Source organism: Capronia coronata, assembly GCF_000585585.1.
Source record: "Capronia coronata CBS 617.96 chromosome Unknown acBCG-supercont1.4, whole genome shotgun sequence".
In the NCBI taxonomy this organism is placed as follows: domain Eukaryota; kingdom Fungi; phylum Ascomycota; class Eurotiomycetes; order Chaetothyriales; family Herpotrichiellaceae; genus Capronia; species Capronia coronata.
The window spans coordinates 1,931,627-1,951,538 of NW_006912896.1; the positions used below are offsets into that span (position 1 = coordinate 1,931,627).

The 19,912-nt window shown below is 53.1% G+C and overlaps 8 protein-coding genes across 8 annotated transcripts; 4 read left to right on the top strand and 4 right to left on the bottom strand.

Annotated features, from left to right (window-relative positions):
* Positions 1-854: 854 nt before the first annotated feature.
* Positions 855-2,168, bottom strand: A1O1_05251 (uncharacterized protein; the record flags this gene model as incomplete). The annotated part of the gene is made up of 1 exon (XM_007726137.1): positions 855-2,168. One exon carries the CDS (start codon positions 2,166-2,168, stop codon positions 855-857), a length of 1,314 nt encoding a protein of 437 aa, XP_007724327.1.
* A 713-nt stretch (positions 2,169-2,881) lies between these two features.
* Positions 2,882-3,612, bottom strand: A1O1_05252 (uncharacterized protein; the record flags this gene model as incomplete). Its single annotated transcript, XM_007726138.1, has 2 exons — positions 2,882-3,211; positions 3,278-3,612. 2 exons carry the CDS (start codon positions 3,610-3,612, stop codon positions 3,181-3,183), a joined length of 366 nt encoding a protein of 121 aa, XP_007724328.1. The 3' UTR covers positions 2,882-3,180.
* A 1,038-nt stretch (positions 3,613-4,650) lies between these two features.
* On the top strand, positions 4,651-6,290 carry A1O1_05253 (uncharacterized protein; the record flags this gene model as incomplete). Its single annotated transcript, XM_007726139.1, has 3 exons — positions 4,651-4,753; positions 4,807-4,907; positions 4,956-6,290. 3 exons carry the CDS (start codon positions 4,651-4,653, stop codon positions 6,288-6,290), a joined length of 1,539 nt encoding a protein of 512 aa, XP_007724329.1.
* Positions 6,291-7,847: 1,557 nt separating this feature from the next.
* On the bottom strand, positions 7,848-9,450 carry A1O1_05254 (uncharacterized protein; the record flags this gene model as incomplete). The annotated part of the gene is made up of 2 exons (XM_007726140.1): positions 7,848-9,281; positions 9,343-9,450. 2 exons carry the CDS (start codon positions 9,448-9,450, stop codon positions 7,848-7,850), a joined length of 1,542 nt encoding a protein of 513 aa, XP_007724330.1.
* Positions 9,451-10,720: 1,270 nt separating this feature from the next.
* Positions 10,721-12,487, bottom strand: A1O1_05255 (uncharacterized protein; the record flags this gene model as incomplete). Its single annotated transcript, XM_007726141.1, has 1 exon — positions 10,721-12,487. The coding sequence occupies one exon, from the start codon at positions 12,485-12,487 to the stop codon at positions 10,721-10,723; it is 1,767 nt and encodes a 588-aa protein (XP_007724331.1).
* A 1,465-nt stretch (positions 12,488-13,952) lies between these two features.
* On the top strand, positions 13,953-14,876 carry A1O1_05256 (uncharacterized protein; the record flags this gene model as incomplete). The annotated part of the gene is made up of 2 exons (XM_007726142.1): positions 13,953-14,399; positions 14,454-14,876. 2 exons carry the CDS (start codon positions 13,953-13,955, stop codon positions 14,874-14,876), a joined length of 870 nt encoding a protein of 289 aa, XP_007724332.1.
* A 220-nt stretch (positions 14,877-15,096) lies between these two features.
* On the top strand, positions 15,097-16,598 carry A1O1_05257 (uncharacterized protein; the record flags this gene model as incomplete). The annotated part of the gene is made up of 2 exons (XM_007726143.1): positions 15,097-15,162; positions 15,210-16,598. 2 exons carry the CDS (start codon positions 15,097-15,099, stop codon positions 16,596-16,598), a joined length of 1,455 nt encoding a protein of 484 aa, XP_007724333.1.
* Positions 16,599-18,286: 1,688 nt separating this feature from the next.
* On the top strand, positions 18,287-19,381 carry A1O1_05258 (uncharacterized protein; the record flags this gene model as incomplete). The annotated part of the gene is made up of 3 exons (XM_007726144.1): positions 18,287-18,343; positions 18,432-18,495; positions 18,558-19,381. 3 exons carry the CDS (start codon positions 18,287-18,289, stop codon positions 19,379-19,381), a joined length of 945 nt encoding a protein of 314 aa, XP_007724334.1.
* Positions 19,382-19,912: the final 531 nt, after the last annotated feature.

Genomic DNA, 19,912 nt, shown 5'->3' on the forward strand with positions numbered 1-19,912 from the left:
TCATGACGAGGAAACTTATTGTGTGGGTGGATGGTCTCTGCCTAACAAGGTGGTTGTCGGAAAGCGGTGGGTTGATGAGATTGTCACCTTGTCCTTCTGGGTGTGGAAATGAGAATGAACAAATTCGATGGTTCCCGTATGTCACCATGTCAGAGTGTGCGGACCATGTAGCACATAACTAAGGTACCTAGCAAGCGAATGATATTCTATTCGACGTTTCCGGCCCTGGAATATCCATGTAATCGCAAATCACGGTCGTCGCACACCCCGTTGCTATGCCGTGCTGTGCCGAAGTATCCTATTCCATGCTTCTTTAGGTATGCTCCACAAGACTGTGGCACCTGTACCATCAGCAGACCCAAAACTCCACCGCTTCGTTGTGTGGTGTGGTCAAGGTGCTGCGCGTCGTACTGTCATCCAAGTCGGGAGGCCGAGAATGGATGATGGTTTCCTTCTCTCCATTACCGTGTCTATCTCGATATCCACCACCCTTTTCTGTGTAAAGCCGTTGTGCTGACGTCCAATCGACGACTTGTCGGTGGCCGATTAGGATCGCTCTGACCCTCGTTGACATAGGATGATGTTCTTCCCTTCTGTTTGATGGCAGTTCAACGAAAAGCGCTGCGTTTCTGAAAATAGAAAGTAACCCCAGACAGGTAAATGGTGTTGCCTTCTAGCCGCCTCCTGGCGTCTACATCCTGGCGTGGCTTCGTCTGAGAGACAAGTCGAGGAGATCACGTATCCACTGTCCCGTACTACCTCTCTAAGACGAAAGAGAGAAAGAGAACAAGTATCCTGGTCTGTTGGCTTCTTCAACCAGAGCTTGCTCAGACTCGAGCCAAAGTAGCCATACATCACAACTTGGCTCTGATCTGCTCATTCTCTTTCGCCATGGCCACGTCAACCGGGATCACGACCAAGACGGAAATATCATCCACTTTGCCGCCATGCCACGGATCATAGGGGAAATTCTTCTGCACTTCTTTGGCGAACGGGCCGTCTCGCTTGGCATTGTGACTGGCTGTCTTGGCTTCACCGACTATCGCCGCTGCAAGGACACTCTGCAACGACCCAGGCAGCTTGTGCTTCTGCGTGGCGGCTGACTTGTCCACCAGCTCGGAGAGGACAGGGGAGACCGTGTAACCTTGTTCGGGGGTTCTGAGCCACGCACCCGCCGTCCGCATGGTGTTGGACACGATGGACAGGACGTCCTGCGAATTGAGGTTGTCCCAAACTCCATCTGTGGCGAGCACCAGCACGTCGCCATGGCGAAGCATGTGGTCGGCGAGATCGGCGCGGTCGGGCTTATCGTTCAGAGGCACGCCGCCGAAGATCAGGGCCTGCGCGAGCATCTCCGGCGGAGTCAGGCTCAGCTGGTATGGCGTGTTGAAGGCATGCGTCTGTGGAGTCGACGAGTGGTGCACCGTCCCCAGACGGAGCTGTAGAAAGCCCGAGTCGCCCAGGTTTGCGATCCGCATCCTCCCGTCACCCTGCGTGATCGCGACGCAGGCGGTGGTGCCCCCAGCCAGGATGGTCGGGTCCTCGATGGTCTTCTCGTACCCTATCTCCAGCAGCCGCTGCGGGGAGAGTTTCTCGTCGTGGGGCCACGACAGCGCCGTTTCCGCCATGTAGCTGCACAGGCCGTGCGAGAAGTCGGCCGGGTCGATCCCATGATCGCTCCATCCTCCCACGCCATCCGCGATCGCAAAGGCCGTGGTGTCTGGATCCTGGCCTACGCGCGCCACAAAATACGCGTCTTGCCCGCTGTCCGGCCGGCCGGACCTTCTTTCGTCGAGCGTCGTGCCGCGTTGCAGGCCCAGGGCCTCGATATTGCTGGGTTGGTAGTCAACCGTGTTCAGTTCCGGCTTGTATTTCCGCCCCTTGCCGCTCGACGACGCGGCGATGTGTAACGAGATATGTGGGATCGCAGATGAGGAGGAAGATGTAGAGGATGCAGACCGTGCTGAAGAATGGAGCGATCGGCGTGCATGCGTCTTGTACGGATTGAGACTTCTTCGGATGTTCCGGTGCAGGTCTAGAAAGACACGGTAAGCAAGGGCTGGATCACGACGAGAGGATTTGCCCGCACGGTAGTTGATATGGGAGGGAGTGAACACCAGGGAACGAGTGAGGAACGCCGGGCCTCGCACGGCTCCGACTGTCGACATGGTGCTTGCTGATATCATGCAATATTGGGTCGTTGATGAAAGATCTCGGTCCTCGAAGAGATCCTCTGCTAAATCCGGCGAGTTCGCCTGCACCTTGGAGAAACGGCGGAAATAAACATGGAAGCGAAAGAACAAGAAAACGAAGTCAAAACATCCTCCGTGAACAGCACGAAACGAACAGTTTACCTCCGGAGGGCGGAACGTGGTCAAGTCATGTCCACGTCAACTTTCGCAATGGGATTTCTTTATCGCCAAAGTCGGAGTTTCGGATATAGTATCCGGCAGGTAAATACTTCACCGTATGATAATCAAAACGGTGAAGCATTTGTACCTTCAGATGCCAGTATAAGGGGTACACAGCCTGAGTGGTTCGAGATTACTTTTACATGGCAGTACAATGTTGCAAAGGTAGTCTGTAGGGTGGCGGCTTTGATTCAGTCATGTACATTCACATCATCCTCAGTCGTCCTAAAACAATGTCCGGAAGATCGGTATATCAAGCTCAAGAACGCCATGTCCATTGTGTTCGACTTGCCGGTTCGACGAACAAAACAAATGAGCACCGCTGCCTCCCATAATGTGACAGTGGCGTAGCAGACAGTGGTAGCGAGGTAACACCCCGTCTCGGCCGTTGTTCATCACAGTGCTGTAGACCCGGTAGGTGCAGCAAAAGCTCGGCCACCCCAGAAGTGTTTATTTCGCAGTCCACGCAGCTACATGCGCCGTCCAATGCAGCACTTCAAGTCAACGATGATCTGATCGAGACTCTGAAGGCATCTGTCAGTTGCCGCGTGCTGCAACAATCCGCTCGCGAATTTGAAGTTGTCGCCGCAGGTGGGACATCGAAACCGGTAGTAATCCATCCATTCGTTGACGTATTCCTGGCAATTGAAGTCGTCGAAGACATAGTTGTCGATATCATCCTTGTCCACTCCACATTGGCAGTTTCCCGACTCAAGATGCAATACCATGGCTGCGAACTCGGAGAACTCGCGGTAGCAACCGAGACACTCTATGTCTTGCGGCAAATGAACTCGTTTGTGCTATTGCAAGGAGTGAGGTTAGCCGACTGGAAACTCGACCTACTAACAAAGGCAAAACGGTAATACCTGTTCAAGATCGTTGACATTGATGAATTCTCGCCCGCAGTCCGTGCATTGATGATGGACGTCGACATTGTGGTCCGCGAATTGATCAAAAGTAGGGAAGTCGAGGCAGCAACGACCACATATGTTGTGACGAGAGAAGAATTCTCTTCATGGGACTCCCGTGCCACAGGGGAGATGAAAAGCCATTCACATCGTTGACACCATTCGCCAGTATGGATGGCGGCGAACTGACAATGGTTTATGGCCCCAATGAGAGTAGAAAATGTTCGATCACAGGAATGACACAGGTACTTGCCATGGTGATGGTCGATAGAGAGCTGATTGTCTCGTGTCATTTTGCCACGGCGAAAAGGTGATCGTGCTGCGAGCAAGTGTGGAGTTCCTGAAAGTAAGGCAGAGCAGGATCTTGAAGGAAAGGTGCGTGGTTTGTGTTTGTTGACAGCACGGTGCGCGAATGTATGAATGAGTCTTTCAGCAGGGTTTACGCTTCAAGACAAAGGAATTACCTGGGCAAGTCGTCCGTCAGATACACCGCGCTGCTGTATCAACATGTTTGCGTGTTGCGCTCATTACCTTCAGTTGGACCGAGAATTCAGTCTTAGACTGTGTTATCTTCCCATGAAACAAAGAATCATGCATCCACAGGCTGATGGAGCCGGTGGGAATGAGACACAAAGCAAGGGAGAATGCGATCGATATCTGCGAGAAGGTGTAAGGACGGTCGTTCCGACTGCGTATGCGACTCGGTCGTCGCCCAACCTTTGACACCCAAATGTAAGGATGCCGAGCCGGGTGTCCAGTAGCGGCTCCAAGAGAACCACTGCCTGCCTATCTAAGGTCGGTTAGAGAGGTGCGCGTAGTAAGTAAGCAGATGCGATGGAGTAGAGATAAAGGAAGCTTTCTGAGCGAATAAGCTCCAGCGGTCCTGGGATTGAAGCTCGGGAGTCTTCCCGTTGAATACGGTACCCCTGGCATGCTGGCGGCAGCATGAACTGTAGTACCCCTACCTGTTGTCACACAAGTCTGGATATTGGCCTTCATTGTCTCGTGCTTTTTTCTGCCATCCTCAACTCCTCAAACACTGGCAGTCCACGACTCTCTTCGGTGGTGTCGATCGAGCACGGGCGCATTACGGTGGATCAGTAATATGGTACGCCGTGGCTATATACTCGACCGTAATAGTGTGTGCGGGGCGGAGCTCTCCGCAGGCAGCGCAGCTCTCGAACTCGGCTTTACTCATTTACTGCCAGTCAGGAAACACATCTATTGCGAATCTCGCACAATGCCATATCAAGCCTGCTTATAGCAGTCCCCCGGGAACAACCGCTAGACCGTGCTTCGGCCGCGACCGATATCAAAAACACACTCGCACGATGGCTGCGCAGGTCCCGGCCGCCCTCAAGTCGGCCGACATTACAGCCTTCGCTCATCGGGCGGCCCAGCTCGAGAAGGTCAAACCGATCATCTCGTATTGGTGTAGGTCGCCTTGGTTGCCACCAGGGACGACACTCTTACTGACTATTTCCCAGGCGACTACTGGATTGTCAACCAGATCTTATCCAAAGGCTTGCACAATGCCGACCAGGAATGTCTCGTTTACACTACTTCGCTTATGGACAAGTTGGAACAGGTTGGTCTTGAATGGTCATACCTGAACACCGCCTGACGAGTCGCCTAGTTCAAATCGGAGCACGCCGAGGAACCTGCCGTGTCAGACGATGTAGTCGGAAAGGCATATGTGGAACAGTTCGCCTTGGAAACACTGGAAAGAGCAGACAATGCGGTGCGAGCAAACAAGGCTACCAAGCAGACTGCGGACACCTTCCGAGCCGCGGCTACATTCCTCGAATTGCTTCAAATCTGGGGCCCTCTCCACCAAGAAATCAGCGGCAGGATCAAGTATGCGAAATACCATGCGGTGAGGATTGTCAAGGCCATTCAAGCTGGTGAAGACCCCAACCTGTCGAATCCTAAGCCAGAGACGCCCTCCGGCGAGACTCTTCCGGCTTTGGACCCCAGCGACGCGGAGGTGCAAGCTCTGGAGGGTGGGGACGCGAGACCAAGACAGCCGTCTGCCACCGAAGTACCCGACGAGGCCGACAAGATCCAAAAGAGTCTTGCGCAAAGGTCATCTTTGGACGAGTCATTGCACCCTTCAAGAGATCGTTCAATTCCACCACCCGCGAACAGAGAGCGTCAGTCTTCTGTTCTTGAGATTCCAGACGGCGCAGACCGCGTTCAGAGCAGCCTTGCCGCTGTATCAACCACTGATGAATCTATCCACTCGTCCCGTGCAGCGTCTGCGCCACATACGCCGGTGAATGACGTATCTCCGGTGACGCCGCGGGATGCGGCATCATTCTATAAGATTCAGGCCGGCCCACCTGATATCTCACCCCTGGGAATCTCATCGGAGCGGAAAGAGTCAATCGGTGGGAATTATTTCCCAAGAGTTCCTTCTCCTCAAGCACCAGAGCTACCTTCAGCACCAACGACTTTGGGCGGAGACTACACACTACCTTCAGCTCCGACAGGGATGGCCAGTGGTGCTGTCCAGGCTCCTCCGCCACCATCAGAACCATCACTCGCGTCCGGACGTAGCTCACTCGCTGGGCTTAATCAGCCAAGTCGTGCATCCCCTTCTCCTCCACCACATCGGCACGGACAGTTCCTCCCGCAGGCAGGCCCAGGCCAGCCGCCACAGATTCCTCCAAACTTACAGCCTCAGGTTCCACAACCACAACTTCCGCAAAATCCTCCACAGCTTCGACAAACTCGTGGACCCGTACCTCCCGTTCCTCAACCGCAGCAGCAGCATTTTGTATCGCCTTCACCGATCCATCCGGTACATCTGCCTCCGGCCGCACAGCCGGTCAATGAGGTCGTCGACGAGGAGGCGATCATGAAGGCTCAGAAGCACGCACGATGGGCCATTTCAGCCCTGAACTTCGAAGATGTCCCCACCGCAATTCGTGAACTGAAAGGCGCTCTAGCTTTGCTCGGTGCGACATGACCGAGTTAGATTAGCAGAAAAGACACTGCACACTTCGCCAACCAACGCGTGCTACACCAACGGCCTGGCAGCTCTACGGCATGGACAACGTCACTGACTGGACCTACCACTCTTCGTGTCCGGCAGATTTCGCTCTGAGACGGGGATAACGCCGTCTCGGCCTGCCTCTTGCATGGCTTTCCCGTTTCCGTGTCTGTGGTCTGAGTCTGGTAGTCACCCACTGAGTTCGTCTGTTGCTGGGCTCCGCCACCGCCATCAACCTCCTCCTACAGAAATAGGAGTCCCTTCGAGCCAGGATTGACCATGTTCAACAGACCACCAGAGTTATTCCGCGCATCCATGGCACCAGTTGAAGTACTTGAAGGCCCGGTTGGAATGTCAGGCGCCGTCATGACGGAACAGGTCTACATTTCGTTTGATCAGTGTGCCTGCGTTTCTGCAAGGGACTCGCTGAAAGATGCTTCTCCCTTCTTGGGAGTCATGGGGGTTGACTGATTGATCAACAATCAGTCTCGTTCATTCTCTGATCTCCATTGCGCTTCAACAAGAGCACTTGGCAGTCCCATGTCGGCAATCCTCCTAGATTCAAAGGGCAAGGTTCAGACACGTCTGCGACTGCGACGAGAAGCTCTCGGGAGAGTTCGAAGGATAAGGGTCATATGAAGGAAAGCTGCTTGCCTCAATCGAATATCCCGCGTCGTGCAGCAAACGTGTTACCAGCGAGTGGTTCTCGCAGGGGTAACGTGGTTGACAGCGCCGTGGGTATGGCGTGCCCATGGCCCATACAAGATATATCCAGGACGAGCTAGGACAATTGGCCTGTCATGGGCTATTATCGCAGTATGACATCTAAGTTGTAAAGCACATCTAGATCTCTCTCACCGGATACGTAAGGGTATGCATCCGTCGATATTGTTTGTTCATATTGCAATTGTTCGTTTGATTTGAGAAGCCTGCTCTAGTTTCCATCCTATATCGCATGGCTGTCTGGCCTGGGGATCCGAACCATTGCGGTCCATTCTGCGTATCATATTGTAGCTCTCACGGCCTGGCGTAGCCTTGGCCTATTTAGTGGCCCTGGATCGGTATCATGCAGTGATGGAGATTCTACCTGAAACCCTTCTGTCTTTCCAATCTCGGGATACATGAGGCAGAAGTGCTTGAATTGGCGGAAATCCGCGTAGTTGCAGCTCGACCTCAGTGTATTGAACGCTCGCAACACTTTGGGAAGAATTTCTCCAGAAAGGGCACGTCTCAAGGGCGCCGAGTTCGGAGTTCGAACCGTACACATGTGCAGCAGCTGCGCACTGTCACCGTGGTGTGGAATGGAAGCGGGACGCGGATGTGCGACTGGACGCGGCTTGTCTATGGAGGAAAGACTCGGCTCGAGGCAGGCTGGAAGCAGTTTGGGGGAAGACATGTCCTGGAGCGGTGCTGGCATACACGCTCCTTATCGGTCATAACCAGGTTGCGGTTGGACTTATTTCCAGATGGACACGTCTGTTCCTCTTCGCTTTCCTGGAAAGGTAGCAATGCCAGATCCTCGAGAGGGTTGGTTCAGTCGAACAAATCACCCGCACGTCTTCGAACTCTCTTCTCCCGCACCGGTTCGTCGAAGAGTTCTTTGCCTTTATTTGTCCCCGCACGATCATACTGCTGGGGAAACAGTTCCTTGACGCCAGCTCTCCCCTTGATACTCAGTCCGCCGGATCCCTTGATGCTGAAGCCAGAGTTGTCCTTATCCTGCGCAGAACCCTTGATACTCAATCCTCCACCGCCGTTGGAATTGGAACTGGATGGAAAGAGCTCGACGCCACTGTTGGCCAACCCGTTCCTGAACGACTTGGTGCTGTCGATCGATATTGATTTCCTGCCAAACCGCTCGGCAAGATCTTCTTCATTCTTCGCATCCATGGCGTGACTGCGGCGGTGATGGGAGCGGGGACTGGTCTGCACAGCGCTCAGAAGATCAGCTTTCAACCTCTTCGCTGCCGCGGCATTGGCCCGGGTGTTCGATGGGTCGGTGATGGCTTTGGAGAGCCGATCCGTGTTCATCGAATTATCTGCTTCCGTAGCTTTCGAAGGGAAGAGCTCTATCTTGTCCGAATGCAGTCCTCCGCTTCTACGGTCAGGGGTAGCTCCGAAGAGCTCTTTTCCGGTGTTCGAACGAGGGCGTCGGTCGCTGCGGTCGCGATAGCCACTGTGGCCTCGTCTGCTGACTCGGCGGTCGTCTTCGGAATCGGAAATGTCGATCTCATCGCTGTTCCGGGTTCGCGCGCCAGGACTCGCACTGCGCCGTCTAGCCTTCGTCACGCGCGGGAACAGGTCTCGACCTCTGGCGGGCTGTTCTGGATCGGTGGCCGGGGCATCGTCGTACATGTTTGCCGAGAAGTCTGTACCTTCGGCATTATGATCGTGGTCTCTCCGTCTCCGATGCAGCTCGCGATCGTCAAATCGTCGTCGTCTGTAGTCTCCACTTCCGGCCCTTGACGTCCGACTGTTTGCAAACTCGTGTCGCATGTGTTCCGTCGGATCTTGGTCAGGATGAAACAGGTAATATCTACTAGCGTCTCTTGCTCCCTTCCTCTTCCTGTCACCTTGCTGGGCCACTCGGACGACAAGCATACTTGCCGGTCGGCTCGCCAACGGTTTGGCAGTCCGGAGCTCGAAGGGCGCATTCGTCAATTCGTCGATCGTGATGGGACTTTCGAGGAATGCCAGATGTGCTCGCTTGGCCGTATCGTTGTCTTTGAAACAGAGGTTTGCAGAAGTATCGTCGATCCACTGAACATGCACATCATCACCAGCTTCACTAAAATGGTCGTGTGCAAAGGCGAGAATGTCGTTGGTATGCATGTCGTCCACGCCGCGGATGTGCACTTTGTTCCATTGCGGTTCGAGGGCTGGGTCTTCTGTGTAGATGGCGGGGATGATTTTGGAGGAGTCTGGGACATTTGCGCTCGAGGGCACAAACGAGGGTTCTTCACCTTCCTGGATGGTATGTCAGGTTGCGTGTTCGTATTAGACCAAGGTTGAGGACATGAGCTCGTACTTCCAGCTGGTATTCTTCATCGATGGGAATGTTATGGTCGTCCAGATCCATATCAATATCAATATCCATCAGATCGGTGTCTTGCGCCGACGACATTGTCGGCTCCATCGCGAGAGCCATTGCTTCTGTTGCGACTGTGGTTCTGATACAGTATCCGCGTCAAGGAACTGTAGAGAAGGTTGCTTTTTCTGGAGCAACGATGGAAGGAATATCGCGTAAACTTATTGGTACATTGTCGTGGTTGTGATCGCGCAGATACTTATGGCAGCGCGGAAGAGGTCAGGTTAAGATCGGAGTGAAGTGATGGGAGATGGATCACTTGGGAGTGACAGAGGGTGACGTCGGAATTCAGAGGCGATCAGATTAGGATATGGACTGGGCCGTGATAAACAATGTACTATGAGAGGTCGTAGTAGCAGACAAAGACCGGGCAAGCGAGATAAGATCTGTAAGATCAGGTTGGTGAATGTCGTCAATCGGGAACATGCAGAAGTGACCAGCTTCAATGATGAGTTGCAGTTGCAAGTTGATGGAATGACATTTCTCACAATTCTGCATTGGGAAGGTTGGCGACGCTGCTTTAATTACCACTCTCCTCCGTCGCCTCGTTCTTCTCCTTCAACTGCGCTCGATACTATAGTACAGAGAATGGTGTGAACACTACACTACTGAATTACATATGCTCTGCGAGTCACGACGTTCGCCGTGAATCAAGTGATCTTCTTCCGCACCAGGCTGGTTTTTACGCTATGAGAACGACAGGGCTGGAGATATAGCTGTCGGCTAGATGCGTCGTCGAGTTCTTCAGTGTACATTTCTTCGTCTTTCCGAAGGCCACTGCGAGGTCCTTCTTTGACGGATCGTCATTTCAGCCAATGTACACTGGTCAGTGATGACTGGAGCAGATTGCACAGAACGACCCGAGGTTTCCTTTTCAATGCTTTTGATTGTGGAAACATTTCCGCGCGTATCAAGGGTATCATATGTCAAGGAGAGTACTAGTAGACCACCAAGCATGGCACGCGCCAGATGCTACTCATATGTGCGCAATTCCAGTTCCATCAGGCTCTTGGGGGTAGGTGCAGATCGGGCCAGCCGTCTGCCATGACCCTTCCCCTATGCCCAGTAACGCCCATAACGCCTTAAGCAAGCAAGCCCAACTCCATATCCTCCTGTCCTCCAAATGAATGTGTAAAATGTGTCCTAACTCTTTTCCTGTGGTGCGATAGTATGTGATTGTGATTGTGATCAATGATCATGTCGTATGTGGTGTGTCGTATGTGGTGTGTCGTATGTGGTGTGTCGTATGTGGTGTGTCGTATGTTTTTAAGTGTGTCATCAGTGTGGTGTTGATAGCTCCTCATCGGCGATTTCGAGCCTAATAGGCACTGCGAGACTTCTTCGGCGCTCTCAGCCCCTTCTGCAATGCATTGATAGTGGCTTCATCCGGCTGCCAATCATCCTCGCTGTCATCGTCTCGAGTTCGCTTGCGGTTTCGTCCCTGTGAGTGTGCCTGGGCCTTTGCCTTGGACTTGACCGGGCGCGCCTCCTCAGACTGATCCGAGGAGTCCCACTTGTAGACGTCTACATCGTCGTCATCCTCGGAGTCGGAGTCGGATCTGGCCCTGCGCTTGCGTTGTGTCTTTCTGTTGGTCGTGGACGAGGCTTTGCGCTTGCGGCTGGTCGAAGGGGCGGTCGTCGAGTCGTCCTCGGCATTTCTACCCTGCTTGGACGTTGCAAGGGGCGCTTTCTTGTTCTTGCGCTCATCAAATCCAGAGCGTGCCCGACCGACGCGGTTCCAGAAGTTCTTGACCGCGAATCTGCCGTTCTTCACGATTCCGTCCATGTCTTCCATCCGGCGTTGTGCTTCGGCGAATCGCGCCTCGCCTTTCAGCCTCCCCTCGTCGCGGATGTTGATCATGTGCGCAATGCACGCTTCTTCCTCGAACAGGCGCCATTTCTTGCCCTCTGGCTGTTTTCGTGACTTGTCGACGAGGTCGTCTGGTGCAGGGAAAGGCATGGGCGGCTCGTTTTCTGTTGATCGAGCTCGAGTTTGACGTTCAGGACGGCTCTGACGACGTTTGGAGGCTTTCGGGCGTGCTCGTGCTCGTGCTGGAGGTGATGGGGGTGGAGTGCGTGCCGGTGCCGGGGGCGATCGCGGCGGTGAAACAACCGGTGAATCTGGCGTCATCCGAACGGACGGATCCAAAAGAGGCGGAGAGACACGAGAGTTGTAGCTTGCTCGACGAGCGCCATTCTCATAGCCTGCTTGAGCTTGAGGGGTCTCCTCGTTCTCTTCATCGTCGGAGTCGTTTTCGGAGCCCTTGTCGTTTGTCTCGTTGTACTCGCAGTCAGAATCATTGTCGGAGTCCTTGTTGGCTTCTTCGTCTGATTCGTCGTTCGCTTCGTCGGACTCTTCGATCGATTGACGGGCGTAATCAGGACCGAAGTCTTCCACATACTCGTCGTCCGAGTTCTGGTCGAATGTCTGATTGGCTGCCTCCTCAGACTCGCACAGAGATTCTTGGTCGTAATACTCGTCGGCGCTCTCATTGCATCCTTCAAAGGACTCATTGTCATCGTCTTGGTCGGCTTCCGCTTCGGACTCCTCGTCAGACTCGTCGTCAGAGACAACAATTGGATCTTGCTGCTCCTCATAAAACTCAGCCTCGTGCTCCTCTGCATCGTGATGAATTTCGATTTCAGATGGCACAACTGTCTTGGCTTGGTATTCATTGACGTCGCGTCTGGCTTCTTGCACATCGTCGACAAAAAGCTCGTTGTCGAGTTGTATGCCGGGGAAGAGATCATCCCAATCGTCCTCAAAAAGATTCTGGGAAAGTGACTCTTCAGCCGGAGGGGCATCTGGTCTTCCAGCAGCATTGAATTCGGCAACTTTGGACTCAGTAGCCTTGGACTCGGCAGTCTTGGATTCGGGAGCCTTGAAGAGGTCGGCGAAAAACGTCTTCAGGAGAGATTCCGCCAGCGGAACCCTCTCCTGAAGATATCTGACAATGACATCTGGATTGGCATCGAGGTAACTGGAGACATCGGTCTCGTTCAATGGAAGGACATCGATGGATGAACACCATTCCGACGCCATAGCATCCAAGAGAAAGGAGCTTTCGGGGTTGTAGATAGACATCTTGACCTGCAAGGAAGATAGAGAAGCGAATTGCTGTTGGTATGTACGTGATGTAGAAAGGAGAACAGTATACCGAGGAAGAGAGGAGTAAGAGTGCGAGGAGAAGGAAATATCTGAAGGAGCCCATGGTTGTTGGCCTACCCAGTTTCGGTTTTGAGTATCTCAATGGACTTCTCGATGCAGAAATCTGCGATGTGATCATGCAGATGCATTGAATCACACTCAATGGGGGTCCGAAGTGTTGGTGCGGGAGTCTTTCAATGAGACCGTAGCATGAATAGGCGACGGCATGGATATCATTGGCCGGAAAATAGTACAATAGGGCATGTGTTAGGAGTGGGTGACAATCGCAATTGAATGTGCAGGACAATAGAACAATACAGCCATTCTGCCGGACCCTAGTGTCGAACGGCTGCGCGATCAAGGGAAGGCTCCTGGGGATCATCGTGTTGCGGCCACAGTTCGAGATGAAAATAGTATTGCAGATGCGCCTGATCCCGCGCCCACGTTCGAGCCCGAAGTGTTTTTTCGTGGATACCAGGGGTACGGAAACAGAAAGGACGGTTCGTTCCGTCCATGCCTCAGTCGAAAGGTCAACGATGACAACCTTCTGGCAGTTTTCGCGCCGCAAAGAGTGACAGATGCATTGCAAAAGTTCGATGAGTGCACAAGGAGGCCACCAGCAGCTTTGTGCTCTGTATGGCACCATTGATGTTGACATTAACCTCGAACTGAGGCTGAACTGAGGTTCAAACCCAGGCACACATCCAACCTAGAACGCATCTTTCTGGAGAACAGGACTTCTAGATTCGCAGATACTGCCAATTCCGGTACACGAAGCCCATCGCCAATGGTTCCCAGCATCTTAATTGAAACGGGTTGATAGCTTAGAAGATACGTGCAACATTTGTAAGGCTGGCAATACCTCAGCGCAATTCGCGGATTGGGGAAACGTATGGCGCAGACGGGCAACTTCAGTATGAGGCAAATGAGCCGAAGCTTCAGGTGTATTGATCAAGCAGCTCTGACTTGTCATCGTAGTGCCCGACATATTGTTGAACCAGTAAATACGGCTCTTGTCGCTCGTTCCAGACCATAACTCACCTTAAGCGTGGTCCGGCCCATGCAGAAAAACAACGAGATCCTAGTCGATCATGCATATTGACCGATATGTCATTCTGTCCGAGATAGAAGGTGTATGCAGGACTGCAGGGTTCTTCCGCCCGAGGCGAACGGAGGCTCCTTGATTGCCAGGAATCACGAACGTTGTTTTTGGCATGTCGTCGACAAGGCTCTGATAATGCACTCTGGACATATATGATTTACCCTACAATATGCGCTTGTGGTTATAAATGTCGCCCGACTCCCGACCGCAGTTGTTTCCCCGCAGATTGTTGTTGACCTTCTGTGGCAGCGACGACATGTTGCTGGCCTCCCGCGACAAGGTTATCTGTGCGAGCTCGCCATGCCATGGCCCAGACCGTGGTCCTCCTCGACAAAGGATGACTCTGTAGCCAAGGATACTGACGGCTCCAGGGACAGTCGTCTCCTGGACTTACCAACCACAACACCCTCAGACACCAGCAAACCAGTCCAGCGCGAAGCCTCCAATGACTCCTTCTCAAGCCTCTGGACCTTCACTGATCCCCAGACCATAAGTGCTGCGGTAATATTGACGGCTGCCTCGCTCGGATGCTTCACTTTTTACAAGGCCTATCTTCGAAGGATTCCCCAAGCAATCAACATCAACCCTGGCTTTCTCCGGCGAAGGAGCATCCTGGGAAAGGTTACAAGCGTGGGAGATGGAGATAATTTTCGGGTCTATCACACACCAGGTGGTCGATTTGCCGGCTGGGGTTGGTTTCCTGGGAGGCAGGTGCCCACGGACAAGAAAAAGCTGAAGGACCAAACAGTAAATGAGACAATCGAACAATTGGCGTGACGAATTGAATTGACTGGTGTCCAGATTCATGTTCGTCTTGCCGGAATCGATGCGCCTGAACTTGCACATTTTGGCCGACCGTCGCAGCCGTACGCGCAGGAGGCCCTGGATTGGCTGACAGCTTACGTGCTGGGCAGACGTGTCCGTGCCTACGTTTACAAGATAGACCAATATAGCCGAGTTGTTGGCACGGCATACGTGTGGAAAGGACTTCTTCGGCGTGATGTTGGCCTCCAGATGCTGAGGGCTGGATTGGCAACGGTGTATGAGGCCAAATCAGGGGCCGAGTTTGGCAAGGGTTTGGAAAAGAAGTATCGGAGGGCTGAATGGTGGGCAAAGACAAAACGAAAAGGCATGTGGGCTGCAAGCAAGAAAGACTACGAGAGTCCTCGGGAGTACAAGACTCGACATGGCATGGGGGCACCACAAGATGGACCAAAGCAGTGACAGAGCCATAAAGCACGCTCGGATCGATACTTTGGCACATAGTGTAACCATGGAGGAGTAAACACTTGGAATGCACTTCCCAGATTCCAACTCGCCTCGTAAAACATCTCATCTTCGTCATTGCAAGGCTGATATCGGTCACGTGACGTCCTATTATCCCACATGATTCAACCACTGCATGTGTCCTTCCATTGATCTCATATCCCATGCCATCAGAAAAATGCCTTCCACAGACTCGGCGGCGGTCATCGTAGCCAGGTTCCTGAAAGCGAACCATTACAATGAAGTGCGTGAATCTAGGAAAGGTCTGACTTGAAATCTAACACCTAGCAGACGTTCGAAGCGTTCATAGCAGAGGCCGGATTGCCCCAAAATGCCGGCATCACCAACCAAGGCGACTGGACGATAGAAAAGATCCTCGAAGAAAAGAAGCAATTCGACTCGAGTCTCGCTTTTGAGAAGAAAGGCGATGATAAAAACAGAGGCTGGTCGCTGCCTGCGCCATCCAAAGCTGTCGAGCCCCAAGTGCCCATCCAATCTAATGTCCTCTGCGTGAGCGGTTGTGGGCAAGGTGACAAGGAGGACGAAGTCATTCTCATCACCACAGCAGACCGATCGTGGGCGCGTGTTTCACCCGCTGTCCCTTTCTCACTGTTGGGGTCTATCCCAAATGCTCACGGTAGTCCAGTGCTGGCCATCAGTTCGCTTCCTGGAGGCTACATCTTATCCACTTCAATGTCCGGACAGCTTGCGCTGCACGGTTCACAGGGCCGGTTATTAGACAAATGTCGCGACCATCTGAAATATGCCGTTCATGTGGTGTCAGGACTCACCAGACATGGAAGATGGATTGTGGCCACGGCCGGCTGGGACCAAAAGGTCCACATCTACGCGCCGGAGTCTGAGTTGGCGGCAAACTTCGAACCGCACGGCCAAAGCCACTTGAGGGACGACGAGCCCTACATTCCTGGACTCCTGCGCGACCCAATCCACACCATCACTGTGCCCACGAATCCGGAATCTATGGTCCTCGTACAGCATCCGGACACAATGGACCTCTATCTCGTCGTTTCAAGGCGTGACTCTACTTTCCTGTACTACTACCGCATCACACCGACAGCGGCCGAGTCCTCTTCCTCACGCAGCAGCGAAGTCACATATTCAGTACAGGAAACCGGTAAGCAGAATCTGGCGCCTCACTCCAACGCCTGGGTTGCATTCACGCCCTCCTGTCTCGCCGTGTGCCCGACAGATCCGCAGCTTCTGGCCGTGGCAACATCCCACCTCCCGCATATGAAGCTGATCGTTGTCCGGCTTCTCTTCCCAACGGCCACGTACGATCCCAATACCAATACCGCAGCAGTGGCCGACTCGCAGGCAGTGACGCCCGCATCGCAGGCTCGTGCTGCCCTCGCCCTGCAGGACCGTGAAGACTCGGCCATCAAGCTTCATGTGTCCACCATGGCTCCACAGACGCCTTATTCCACACCCCAGGTTGTCTGGCGTCCTGGCGGACATGGGGTATTCATCAACGCTGATGATGGAGTGATCAGAGGTGTGGATACTGAGAGCGGCAAGGTGGTTGCTATACTCAAGGCCCATGAGGTCGGAAGCAAGGTCAGAACATTGTATGCCGGTTGGGAAGCTGGTGGGCAGAAGGAGATTCTGGTCAGTGGAGGCTTTGATAAGAAGGTCTTTGTCTGGCGAGTCGACAGCGAGTGATGCTGCTGACAAGGAATACGAGATACGATGATGAGCAATGAGCAGAACAGATATAGGATTGTATTACGATTGAGAGCATCGTCGCCCATTGCTCTTCAGACTGTAACTTTCCATGATGCCCATGCTTGAACCTCCCAGGATAACAACATCTCCATCTCCTCCCGTCTCCAGATACCTGGCATACATTTGGCGTGATTTGTCGGCACAGCAAAGGTCTCTTCAACTTATAGCGTCCTCGTCAGCGAGGCCTCGAGTGATAACGCAATGTTCTCCAGTAGCTCCGCCTTTTCCTGCTCTTGCAATGTCAGTAGTGCCGTCGGATGCCACGTGAAGTAGACCCCATATCTTGCACTGGGCGCACTCCCCCACTTCACCGCACCCTTTCTTTGTTGCGCAGTCACATGGATGATCACATGTCACGCGTTTCCGCGCCGAATAAATCAACAGATATATATTTAAGTCGCGGAATTTCCTCCAACTTCAAGTACTAGCTCTTCAAAGACTCACCGTCGAGATTCCGGCACTGTGGCCCAGCGGCTACAATACAGTGTCGGGGTTTAGACACCGAGTCGGCGATAATAGTCACGATCTTGAGTCGCCTTCTGGCCCTCTGTTCAACCCATCCCAACTGAGGTCGGCCCTTATCTCCTTCGGGAACCTTAGGCCGGCCTCGACAGTGGCGGTGCTTGTCTGACCTTGCACACTCCACGCCACTGGAGGGATGGGTATAAGTGAGGGAAAGTTGCTGCGACTCACCATAGATCGTCAGAACCGAAGTACTGAAAACCTGTTCGGAAAGCCCGTAGTATAACATAGACAGCAGGTTTGCGGGGGTTCAATTCCTGGTCAGAAAGGGTTGCGCTTGCTTTTTTGGTGCTTGGGGATATATGACTCTGTTCCTTTTGTGTGTGTGCGTGCATGTGATGCAGTGAAGAGGGTGTCTTGGGTGCGTGTGTTAATATACTCACTTGCCGCTTGGCCTTTCAAGCCACTGAAAGTGTTGGGAGTATATCACCAGTAGTGACTGACCCATTCAATACCGCTTTTAACCTTATGATATCAAACGTACCGGCTGCAAGAGTTTTTGCTCGTCGCAGTGCTTTTGGCGTGCGACTTGCATCTTCAACTTGGTTCCAGATACCTCTTGTCGGGCTTCAGCACCCCCAAATAGCCTCGCGATTCTTGTAGTAAGACGTAATCCCGTTATATTCCGCTCAACATGTCAATAGACTGCCAAAAGGCCAGCTTTCGGCCACCTATATTGCCTTCAACAGCATTGATCTCGTTGGGGGCGACTCGTGTGATGGCCAACACCACAACCTGAAATGCCGACACACACAACCCTGGCCCGAGAGCAACTTTCCGAGATGACCACCACCTTGCCGTCGGCAACCTACCATTATGCCAATACCATATTCACAATCTTATACACCTCCTCAAGAAGAGCATCAAGCTGCTTCGAATGAACTGACGTCTGGATAATGTTGGTTTTCCTGCTGACATCAAATGACCTGTCATTCCAAGATATCTCCCATCATGACGCAGCCTCGGCAACTTCAAATTGAACAGCAACATTCATTCATTCAAGTTGGAGCAGTACTTCAAGCACAGGTCTTGAAGCGTCACCACGCTCTGTGTAGTTACATCTTCTCGGGAGCATTGGGAGAATCCGGAGACAAATTCTGGCCATGGAAGGCGAATTCACCACGAGTGATGGCACAAAGCTGTACAAAAAGGCGTGGAAGGTGAGATTCGTTCTGATGCACGAGGCTACTGAGTTGATGCCACTGTCCCTTGGTGTTGGCACTTCACACTGACATCGTGGGACATTAGCCTGAGTCTGGGCATATATCAGCCGTGCTCATCTTCCTTCACGGATTCTCTGACCATATTAATGGTACGGCTAACCATCATGTGTTCACAATGGTTCCCGAGATAGCTAACACACTAGGACAACAGCCTACTACGACTTCTTTCCTACACTCAGTTCCTCCTCGTTCAACATTGCCGTGTACGGCTTTGACCAGCGAGGCTGGGGTCGTTCGGTCCGAAAACCAAGCGAATGCGGCCTGACAGGTCCTACTACACTGGTCCTATCCGACATCCACGACTTCGTCCACCACGTGGCATCACTTCCGGAGACCCAGGGAAAGCCTTTATTCCTGATGGGCCATAGCATGGGTGGCGGCGAGGCGCTATGCTACATGCTGTCCACTTCTCCAGCGTTCTCAAATCGACCACCAATCCGCGGCTTACTCCTCGAAGCGCCTTACATCGAACTCGACCCGTCAGAACAGCCCTCATCCCTGGTTGTGTCTGCAGGCAAGCTGGCCGCCATGATCCTCCCACACAACCAGATGAAGCAGAAGCTCAGTGCGACGTATATGTCTCACTCGGCCAAGGTTCGACAAGACTGGATCGATGATCCGTTATGCCATGACACGGGCACGCTCGAAGGGCTTAAAGGTCTACTCCAGCGAAGCGGGGACATGTCGGCCCTCTCGCATGGCCGTAAAGTTCACGGCCTCACGAACAAACTGCCATGTTCTGTGTGGGTGGCCCACGGCACAAGCGATAGGGTCGTCTCACCTGCTGCCGCCCAACGGCTTTTCGAAGTCCTCGAGGCGCCTGAGGGGGATAAGGTGTTCCATCCATATCCTGATGCATATCACAAACTCCATGCCGAGCCAGATGGTGTGGGAGAGCAGTTCGCCAAGGATGTGGCAAGTTGGATTCTGGCACATACTGCCGAATCTCAGGGGGCGGCTCAGGTCGGTACCTAGTATTCTGCCGTGCAGCGAACCCCAAATGACTTGACAAACAGCGGAAGTCCAAATTGTGACGGAAAGCATATATGGCAAATCAGCCAAACACGGAGAACTTAACTGCCTTGCATTCATTCTCCCAACGGCAGGAAGTCGGACGCATCAAAACGGTCGACATTTACCTTCTACAGGACAGCTTCCGTTCCACGATCCAGACGTCCCAATGGGGCGAGCCATATGATGTACACGCGCGCGGAAGTTGACTAAGCCTCGATGTGCTGGACCATATCTTGGGAGGTCTGCGTCTAGATCTCAAGTGGCTCCATCTAGACTTCCAATGCACACGACCGACGAGGGCCTTCTATCAGTTGCGCCGAGGATGCTGAGCCCATCCCTGGGCTGTATCGACCAGAGAGAGGTGATACTACTCTTTTGGCCGCTGCGCATAAGATATCGCTTCCGTGTGAACAGTGCTACGGAATAGAAATGCCACCACGGCACTGGATAACGTCTGTGGTGGCTTGGACCACAGACGACGAAGCCGTGATT